Source organism: Lepeophtheirus salmonis, chromosome 2 (genome assembly GCF_016086655.4).
Source record: "Lepeophtheirus salmonis chromosome 2, UVic_Lsal_1.4, whole genome shotgun sequence".
In the NCBI taxonomy this organism is placed as follows: domain Eukaryota; kingdom Metazoa; phylum Arthropoda; class Copepoda; order Siphonostomatoida; family Caligidae; genus Lepeophtheirus; species Lepeophtheirus salmonis.
This window is the reverse complement of record NC_052132.2, coordinates 13487800-13499217: the sequence shown is the minus strand read 5'-3', so window position 1 is coordinate 13499217 and position 11418 is coordinate 13487800. Positions and strand designations below refer to the sequence as shown.

The following is an 11418-nucleotide window of genomic DNA, read 5'->3' as shown; positions in this document are numbered from 1 at the left end:
CGCTCAGCTTTCACAAAATTATATTTCAAATAGCATAATATAGAAAAGCACCGTTCCTAGACATATTCTCCTTCAAAGCGACGCGTGTCGTTACTCATTTCATTGTATAATATAATAATACTACTGTAGTGTATAGTTGCTTACTGAATAACAATCAGACTTGCTGCTTTTCCCTGCTGAATGATTCCCTTTAGGAAAAATAAAAAGGGAATGTGTGCAATAGTCGTGCGCATCTGTTAAGTTTTATTTTTTCTTCTTTTTAAATCAATGATGATGCTTGCAGGAGGGAATCTACTAAAGAAGAAGGGAAATAATCAATATCAACCCCCTCCCTCTCCCCAAAAGTTCCTTTTTCAGAGAGTTCGTACGTAAAAGCTTTTTGGGTGCTGAAGCAGGTTGCGAGAAATAGGACATTAAATAGCATAGCAGCTACAGTTTGTCTTCTTCTTCCTTTTTTCTTACCCCCTCTTTTTTTTTTTTTTTTCGTACGACGTCTGCCCTTTTTCCCTTTTCACCCCTTTGTTTAACTTATTAGCCAATGACGCAAAAGGAGGATTGTGGTTTTTATTGGATGTTGGCGTTTTTGCTTTTTTGGAAAAGGACTATGTAGTTGCAGTGTTGTTCCTCTTCGTAGTCGGTGTCGTACTCGTAGTAGTCGTAGTACTAATCCTTTACGTGTGCAAGTGTATGTAGTAGTGGAAGACGAGCGCGCGCGCCCAGCTTTACTACTAAGGTCAACATTGGACTAACAGAATTTCCTTATGAATCAAAGAGTTTTACGATATTATTGCTTACTCGCTTTTAGTTTGATAAAGAAAGGGACTAAGGGTCTGACTACTAGTGAGTGGTAGTGGTGGTGCTTAGATATATATCGAATTATTGATCCATAGCTCACTTATTACTTCTAGTAGTTACTTGTCTTTAGTCTGTCTTTAGTTTCCTTGCTCGTTCCTCCTCTCGCAGATGTCCTTTGAATTCATGCTTGAAAGCAGGAAGAGTCGTCATCACATTCACACTCCTTATTAATCAGTAGGAATTGGAGAGTCACTAATGAAAATGGATGTATTGAATGAGGAGTATCTCCTTCAGTGGAAGTCCCATAACACGGAAATAATTCAAGAGTTCCATCGTCTCTACAAGGATGATCGCTTCACGGATTGTACCATCGCAGCAGAGGATGAAACCTTTCGCGCTCATAAGCTCATCCTCTCTGGATGCAGCCCTTACTTTAAAAGTCTATTTGAGAAGACGTCCTGCTCTTCTCCAGTCATTGTTCTCAAGGATATATCCGCGGAACATGTGGGACTCCTCATCAGATATATGTACCTGGGAGTGATCTCTGTCAAGAGGGAGGATCTCACCACTATTCTGCGCACTGCAAACAGTCTACGCATTCGCGGTCTAACCACGGACATGTCCGAGGAAAGTGCAGTGGCCCATCAACTCGATGGACAAACAGCCACCATTCATCCCACTGCACCCCCTTCACCCCCTTTGGTCAAAGAGGGGCGCAAGGGCTATGTCCCCAAAAAGTTGCGTGCACATCCTTCATCCAGTGCTGGGGGTGGCGGCGATAATGATAGCATTGTGTCCAGTCCCCGTGCCTCCAGTTCAGAAGGACCTGTCGAGCCAGAACCCTCTGGTGTCAGCCCTGATAACGGATCAGACTCTCCCGAAGGTTCCAAGGGGGGTTCCGTGGATGAGGAACAGCCCTGGAATCTCTCCCAAGGCAAAGAGTCAGGAATCACAATTGGTAAAGCCAAATTCCCTATCCTAGGGAATTATTTAAAAAATGGAAACTCTGCTCAGATCAATGGTGGTAATGCTTCTAAGAAGATACGCACGGGATCCATCGATGAGCTCCTCGAAACAATTCGAATGAATAATGGCAATCATCATCACATCAATAATAATACCATATCAAGCAATAACAATGAACAACGTAACTCGGAAGAAATAACCAGTAACAGTAGTCCTGTTATGTCCAGTCAATCTCTAGCTCAATCCTGGTTGGATCAATTATCTCTTGTCAAAGAAGAACATCACAAATCCAATAAAGAAAACCCGGGGTCCAATTCAACAATGTCTTTATCAGAGGCTCATGGCCTTGCTGGCATTGACATTGCAGAACGCATTCGAGCCATGACGGCTCCATTCTCACAAACCTATGGAAATTTGCTCAATAATGTAAGCACAAATTCAATTGCTCAGCTGAATAATAATACAAACGGTGACACTCCTCCACCTCCTTCATTCACTTCATCTCCAGTACCTAGAAGCAGTGGGGATCTAGGAGAAATCGGGCCCAATGGAAAACCCTCTGTGACATGTGAAGTATGTGGTAAGAAATTGGCGGATCCTAGCTCTTTATATCGACATAGAAAGATTCATAGTGGGGATAAACCTCACAAATGCCCCTTTTGCTCAAGACGATTCATTCAACGCTACAACATGAAACAACATATGAAGACACATCGAATCGATAGAATAGACAATCCTGAATTAGCAGCAGCCATTGCTGCTGGAGATTACTCCATTCCACGCAAAGCCAAGAATATATAATACATGATAACCATATCATCATCATTTTTCTCCTTCAAATACTTCAAGAATATATCTATATTTTTGATACTTTACAAAGATGCAATAATTCCTTAGTTTCCCTTATTATTTACTCATTTGTTACTTAACTATACAAAATATTTAGATATAGTATCTCTGTTCATTCCCCCAAAAATACAAAAAAAATATTATACCTATTTTTCCAATAAGAAATGACGTTTTTATTTCATTTCTTTTTTTCAAATATTATTTTTTTTACATTATAAAATTGGATATTTTTTTTATAATTACAAGAGATTACTTAGTATATTTATTAAATAATATTAAAATAATTACAATTCAAATGTAGGGTTGTTTGTTCCTTATATTATATACTTATATGGATTAATGATATATACTTATATACTCAAATAATACCTATGTCCTGTGCCAAATGTCAACCCTATTTTCAAAAAATTCAAATACTCATGTATTTAAAACCTTACTATTTTTGTATGTACAGTAATTTTATGAATATCAATAAATAGGATATTGTATAAAACCAAAAAAACAAAAAAATTGACCTGTAACAAGTTATTTTACTATTTATGTGTACTATTGTGGAAGCCCATTTTCAGCTTCTATTTTTAACATACCTGCATCGTTCATCACCCACACTTGTATATTTTTACATTTTCTTTTTTTTAAACCTTTCAAATATGTACCTACTAATAATGTCGGTGCAGGGGAGGGGAAAGTCCGTCAGTGTTAAGAGCGGACACTCTTTAATTGGGCAGGTTGTTAAATTGTTGATGTTGTATATTTTTGGGGATTCTCCTATGTGTATTTTAGAATGATATTTTTAGAGACTTGTTTATGAATTTACGAGTCTTAAAAAGTGTTTTTTTAACCGTTGATGTAATAATCTTCTTTGTTATGTCAATTTTTGAGTGCATTTTACAAAAAAAAATATATATAATGTAAAAATGGAGTTTATTGGCAAGCTTTAAAAAAAGAAATTTGGTCTAGAAAATATGGAGTATGCTTTATTTTTTCGTATACGTAATGTCAAGATTAATTTTTTAACAATTTGGGTAATTTAGAAAATTGTGTCGGTAATTTACAGAAATATTTCTTGTGCGTTGTTTCCATGCCATAAAGAAGGAATTATTCTTCCTAGTGATAAATGAAATAAACTTCATGCCACTAGTTGTGGGGTAAATAAATTTTACTCCAAGTTCTTATGGGGTAACGCTAAAAAAAAGTAACCCGACTTCTGCTTTAAAGGATGATTGCTTTTTTTTTTATTATTTATTTCAAATAATGTGAAGATCGAGTTTATTGATGAAGTAATAATACATATATTAACATGGTTTTGAAGAATGGAATAAAACACTACTTAAAGGATATGAATCATTATCATAGAACAAATGTCCTTTAGTTATTGATTTCATAGTAATCATATTCGTTTGAATAGGTAATGTCAAGATTAGTTTTTCAACAAGCTATATAAATAAAGGAACATAGTATTAGTTAAATGGCATATACTGTTAAAATTTAAACTATCACTTTAAGGACATAAATCTTGGTTATATAATGATTATTTTTATATTATTCATTTCAAAGGAATCTGTAAATTTAAAAATATGTAAAGATAAGCTCATAAACAAGTCATTAAAAGTTAAACATGATTCGTTTGAATAAAATATGACTCTTAGAACATAAATCATTTTCATAGAATGATGTCCTTTGATTAATTATTGAATTAAAATGAACACTTATTTTCAAATAATGTTAAGAAGAGTTAATTAACCAACTATAAAAAGATGAACTAGAGTTGATTGCAATATATCCAGGATCGAAATACGTCTTTAAAGGGCGGTACTTGTTGTAACAGCAATAACTTTTCATAAAATGATGTCTGTTTTGGTTATTGATTTCAAAAGAACCGAAAGGTTCAAATAATGTCACGAAAAGTTCATTAGCATGCTATTAAAAGATGAACATGCTTTAGTTGCTCGGAATATGTCTTTAAATCACAAGTTTAAAGGACATAAGTCAATTGGATGATATTTCTTTATTTATGAATCTTTATTTTAAAATGATGCCAAGAAGAGTTTATGGAAAAGATTAACATTGGTCCCATGCTATATACCAATGAAGTTATGGATGTCAACCGCTCATTGAAAAACGGGAATCTCCCTGTATTTAGAAAAAAAGGCACCCGTCCCGTATTGAGCTGAAACTTTGTCCTGTAATACTGTGAATTTAAAAAAATGTTAGTAAAATGCCACTTGAAAATGAATAACAATGCGCTTTATATGAAATTTTACGTTAAACGTATTTCCAAGCCATGTCCTGCTCTGAGACCAATAAGCTGACAGCAATTGTTCTATAAATGCACTCAGGATGGATGTTCTACTTTCTATCGATTTTTATATATTAATGTTTATAGTTTTATGTTAAGCAAGACAGGCTTTTGAGGCACAAATATGTTGAAAATGTTTCTACATCCATTCTGTTTTCTGTAATTTATTGCACTAAAAATGTGCACTATTTCAGGATGGATGTTTTACTTTCTATCTATTGTTTTAAATTAAGGTATACAATTTTATGTAAGCAAGATAGGTTTCTGTTTAAGAAAGATTCTTATTTGATTAATTTGATTTTGTTTATTATTAAAGTGAATTGCTAGATAATAATTTGTTTTCCATGTGTTCATGTCACTCAAAAATATGCATCTAATTCAGTTCAGGGTCAAATAGTTAAAAAATTTTTAAAAAATCACCGCTCATTTAAAGATGAAGGCAATCGGGTCGGTCGACCCTGGAACAAAATATGTCTTATTTAATTTTCTCAGAGTGTTGGCAACCCTATCCATGATTGATATACGAATTTAAGGACATGAGTGCTTGTCAGGGGAGGATTGGGGTTTTTTGTTCAATGAATTCAGAAGATAAAAAGTTGTACTTTGAGATACCAGCAAAGAACTTTCATCGCGATAGTAATAATTCTATTCACTCATAATAAGTCTACAATACATAAGACATGAAAATCGTTACTTTATGTATAAAAGTGAGAGAGCCATGATGCTTTTGGCTCTTCTATTATACTCTAAAGACAGACATTTCCCCTCCTGGTCCCCCCTACCCCATCTCTCTCTCCTCCATTTCTTCAATGCACTTGTAACCAACCATTTGTTTCATTAAAGCGTGTGTTTCGTTCATTCCCCATGTACTATAATAATATAGAACCATCAAACATAACTTTCTAACGAATTTAAATTTATAAGCGTTTAAAGGGATGAAATAAAAAAAATTATTATTATTTGACAAAGAACAGGGTACGATAATAAAAAAGCATCAACGTTATTCTGGCACCCCAACTATGTATGTACAGTACATATATCGATCCAGAAGAATTGTCAACGTACAACAAACTTTGAGCTTATGCCACGCGAGTGAATTATCGATCTTTTATGCTCAAACGTTATGTTCATCCCTCCTCAGTGAATTGAGGGGCTGTGAATTATACACAGACATTCATATGTATTATACATACATTATTAGAGAGCTTTATACATTATTCTATGGAGAAAAATATCCAACTGTTTGGGTCATCTACATACTTTTTGAATTTATAATCTTTTATGATTATGTATTGGATGATATTTTAACAGAATGTAATATTATCTATATAATATGTCTTACCATTTGCTAGTTTTAATATTATACACATCAACTAGGGCCAAGGGTGCACAATACTATCGACTCATCGTATTCGTAAGGCATTGAATTAAAAAATAATAGTAGTAAATTAAAAACCAAATCAGTAAACAGAGGTGAAGGAAAGGTTTCTTATACTACCAGTCGATTCTCTAGACTTTGAGCCAAAGACTAAGTCCTTGAATATTTTCATAGAGTCCTGTTCGGATAGGGAAATTTCCTTGGAGTCCATAAATGTGAATTAAATTGAGTTTTTTTCTGCTTAAAATATACTTTAAACAGTACTTTATAAGTGAAATAATTTTTCTGTGGGAAATATATTTTAAATATTTACAATTCTATGTATAAGCTGACATAAAAACTTATACTTTTTAGAAATACCAAATTAAAATATTACCTTGAATTTTAAATTTCAACTAGATATGAATTAATTAGCAATATAATTTCAACAAAATCAATACCATAAATAGATATGTGTCTGAGCTCTCTTAACCATTTATGCAACCGCCCTTAGTGGCAATGACGGCTTCAGTGTTTGGATGAAGGACATTGAAGGCCTTTCTCTCGACATGCACCCAAAAAGTGTAGTCGAGGGGGTTGGCATGAGGACTGTAGGAGGGCCAAAAGTGTAAAAAAAAGTTCAAAAGAACTCAAAAGACTCTTACAATGGAGGACATGGGCTTGTTTCATTGCTGGTTTTAAAAGTGGCCACACCAACCTCACAAGGCTCTTTCCTGCCACTTTTTCGATAGCTCTCTAGACAGTCTGTTGTAAAAACCCGAGGTATCTTGCATGGGTACTCTTGGACTTGAGGGGATTCAAGTAGCAAATTTTTGATAGTGAGAGTCTTAAGTATTTAAAATATCGACTTGATTTCAAGTCTGGTTGCAAGTTCCCATTTCTTGACAGTAAATCAAAGACAAAAATAGTAAATTTATAGCAATTATAGCCTATTTCAAAAACAAAGATAATAAAATAAACTTATGAACTAAATTGAAGGATATATATCAGAAACAGTAAAGAAGATTCGGCTCCTTTATAAAACATTTTTTAAATTTGGAGGGGATGAGATTCTCTCACTTTAATATGGAGAAAATTCCAATTTGGAATAATCATATTAAAAATAAAATAAAACACACCTATGTTTGAGGTATATAGTTGCTATTGGCCGGAGGTAGGAGAGCTCCTTATATTGCAAGTCAAAGTCGAGTCTCAAGTCTTTATAGTATTTTTTTCATTCTGTTTATATGAACTGGACTCGATGAAAATATTCAAAGAGTACTTTATATCCATTGAAAAGGCTGAAATTACTTTCGATTCCGAGTCGAGTCTCAAGTCCTTGAATATTTTCATCGAGTCCAATTCAAGTAATCAAAAAGTACAAAATACTTTAAATAGTACTTTATATCCAGTGAAAAAATTGAAATTACTTTGGATTTCGACTCGAGTTTCAAGTACTGGAATATTTGCATTGAATCCAGTTCAAGTAATCAGAAAACAAAATACATTTTAAAGAGTACTTTCTATCTAGTGAAAAAAATGAAATTACTTTCGAGTCGCAAGTATCCAACTCTGCTAATAGCTAGTGGTTGTATGCATGGTCCTCTCCTCGGAAATGGGGGGTTTGACATCCTATGGATTATTGTAGTCCATAGGATTTCAGTTCGAAAATTTTGATGATTTATGTAAAGTCGGCGAAATTATAAATTTCGTTTAGAATATAAGTCATGTCATATTTGAGTCATAAATAATGAGATGGTATTTTCTTTAAAAAAAAGTCATCTCATATTTGAGTCGGAAAAAAAGGGAATCAGGGGGAAAATGTGAAAAATTACCCCTCCCCCGGAAGAAAAATCGACAATCACCCTTAGAATAATGAGATGGTTCTAAGAGAGGAAATAAGAGGCCACGTCATTTATTATTTTATATACCACGACCAAAGGTTTACGAAGCGTTGCTCGGCAAAAGAGGGAGTGGGAAATAAAATTGACAATGGTCAATATTATTTCTTTTTTTTGTTAAGTCCTCTTCGGTTTGGCCGAGCATTATAATCTATTTATAATAAAGAAAAAAAAATCTGTTATAAACTTCAAACTGCATATTATATATATGAAAAAAATGCTTTATATGAGATATCAATTTTTATTTTTGTCAAAAAACTACCAACAACTTTTTTGAACTAATTTTACAAAAAAAGTAGAAAAAAACATTTATTGGAATTGTGAAGAGGAACAAAAAACTACTAAGGTTTTTTATCGTACTTCTAAATACAAAAAGTTATAGAGAATAATGTCGTCGAAAAAATAAACCTCGATAACTTGTTCATTTTTGCAAAAATTGCAAAAATTAATTTATAAAATAAATGGAAATTGAAAATACTAAGATTTAATATTACAGTGTATTAAATTATCTTTAAAATGCATTGTTTTGTAGTATTATTTAAAAAAAAATTTAAAATTGTCTTTTGATAAAAAAAAAAGAAAAATTATTGAGAAAATGATAAATAATTTAGTTCAACATCATTTTTTTATGTGTCAAGTTTATATAAAAACGAATATCCAGGTAAATTTCTAACAAACTTTATTTTATCTACAAATCCAATATTCCATTGGAAATACATTTTTTGGCACCTCGGTGAAACTAAAATGCAATTTTCACCGATTTCTTATTTTCCCCATAACTTTTTTCATTTCGAATAAACTAAGAAAACACTGTTAATCGTATAGTTGTTTTTTGAGACGCCAGTCACGTTTTGATTTAACACATCGGTCAATAAGTCCCGTGCCAATTAAGGAAAACAACATTTTTTTGCCAAAATTCATTTTTATTCATAAATAAATCATCTCCTTTTAGAACGATACAATCATTTCGACGTTTCTCTGGCTTTTCGATACCACGGGTGTTGAACGATGTACTAAGACCTTCAACATATGCTTCAGTCTCGACAATCACTTCCTCATCTGAGCCAAATCTCTTTCCATGAAGAACCTTTTTGAGTGCTGCGAAGAACCATTAGTCGCTGGGGGCCAGATCTGATGAATATGGTGGTTACAATAGCAATTCGAAACCCAATTCGACCAATTTTGCGGCTGTTTTTATTGACTTGTGACACGGTGCATTGTCTTGGTAAAGAGCGCCTTTTTTTACTTCAAATGAGGTATTTTCTGGGTAATTTAGGCCTTAAAACGATCCAACAAACCGATATAATAGTCGGTGATGTTCCAAGTAGTAAATGAATAAAATTCCATCCGAATCCCAAAATAAAGAGGCCATGATCTTCCCAGCCGATGTTTGAGTCTTTGAACGGCTTTCTCTGTCTGCACACCACTCAGCAGACTGCCGTTTTGAGTTTTGAGTGAAGCGGTGGAGCCACTTCTTATTTCGCGTGAACAACTCCAAAAAGCTCTTTGATTGATCTGCTCGTTGTTGGTTTTTCTCTGGTGTGAGCAAACGTAGCACCCATTCGGGAAACAACTTTTTCATACCCAAATGTGCGTGTATGATGGTGTAAACACTACCTTTGTCAACTATCTCCTGCAACTTCCCAAATTTCTTCTTCCTCTATTTAGTTGTTTTCAAAATCTGACTCCCTCAAATATTGGATCATGTAATTGCATCATATTTAAATTTTTGCCTCCAGAAAGGGAGCTTAAGGAAGAATAATTTTTCAAGGTGGATTTTTACTGCTAAAATACCATCAAATAATCATAAAAAGCTGTTGTTTAATCTAAATAGAATCCAAACCTTCTCTATTTATTTTATACTAGTTTAGAAAAAGGAGAAATTTTCACAAAAAAAAAAGGCAAAACGAGAATTTTCCCCCAGAAAAGTCAAAGGGAACCATTTTTGAGAGATTGAGCGATCGCTCACAAATCCTAAGTTTACTTTTAACTCACAAAATAAAGGTTGAGTAGATCATCAACAATAATTTTGAATGTGTCATTAGATTTCAAATTTACATATGATTATATCTTACATTATAATGTAAGTATGTAGAAGCATACTTTATGTGTAGTCTCTAGAAGACTTTATGTAATATGATATGCTGTACCTACCTACTACTCTGGAAGCCATGATAATGGATTAAAATATACATACTTTTATGTCAAATTGGTTGATGAAAATGGTTTTTATATGATTGCCCGTAGATTGTATAATATATGGATTTATACATGATGAATAACTACAGAAATAAAAGCAGTAGCAGATGGTAGGATATCGTATCAAGCCACACTTACATATCTACACATTGTGCATGGATGTAAAGTATTTGTAGTCATACTATGCACAAGTATTAGTGTTGGATCCGTCTAATAAACAACAACTAAAAAGACTGCAGTCCTATTAGTCTGGTAGTAATTTGTAATAAAATTTGTCAGTTCTAAGGCTGGTCCTTATCTGCAACTACAACCGCTGAAATGATGTTCTCACTAAGTAGTTTTATCTGTTTGACATGACAAGTTTAAAGTAGAAGGTGTATGGCTTGAATGTATTATTATACGTTCTAGCTTTAATTAATTATTTTTTTCGTTTTTATATTATTCAATCCTAGGTCAGAGTGAAGAAAATAGAAGGATAGCTTGGACTGAAGGACCAATGTATAGATAGGTCCTTAGGACCGGTGAATTGTAAAAAAATACTTTAAAAAAAACCATATTATTAAATCAGTCCTGTCCTATGGTCGATCCAACCCTAACAAGGATGGAATAAAAAACGTTGCTTTAAAAATAGATGTCTAACGGACTTTCAACAGGGATGATAAATGATGAAATTACCCCTTGAAATCCTGGAGTTATTAATTTATTAAAAACATAACTATACGAAAGAATGATCTCGTTTACTTTCTATAATTATTTATAATCATGTACTTTGCAATTTCTAGAAATTGTGTTTACCTGTAAATCTGAACACTGCATTAAGTGAATTAAAGTTGACAAATAATAATGCAAAACCTCCTTAAAACTTACAAAGGATCGAGTAAAACATATATCTCCATAGTATGTATGGTGATGAAAAACGTGTGTTGTTTTTTGTAACTTATTGTTAATGCATTAATATATCGAAATATGAATTATTTGCAATCACTCAACCTTTATTAGTTATTGAATTGGTAAGTGTTCAGATTTTAATGGGCCATCCAAGTATCTTGTAG

General features: G+C 33.1%; 1 protein-coding gene across 1 annotated transcript; it reads left to right on the top strand.

Annotated features, from left to right (window-relative positions):
- The first annotated feature begins 613 nt into the window (after positions 1-613).
- Positions 614-3532, top strand: LOC121132442 (uncharacterized). The gene has a single exon (XM_040727844.2). The coding sequence runs from the start codon at positions 1051-1053 to the stop codon at positions 2560-2562; it is 1512 nt and encodes a 503-aa protein (XP_040583778.1). The 5' UTR covers positions 614-1050; the 3' UTR covers positions 2563-3532.
- Positions 3533-11418: the final 7886 nt, after the last annotated feature.

Excerpts from the sequence above, each read along its gene's own strand:
- LOC121132442 (XM_040727844.2), top strand. The coding sequence starts at position 1,051 with ATGAAAATGGATGTATTGAATGAGGAGTATCTCCTTCAGTGGAAGTCC.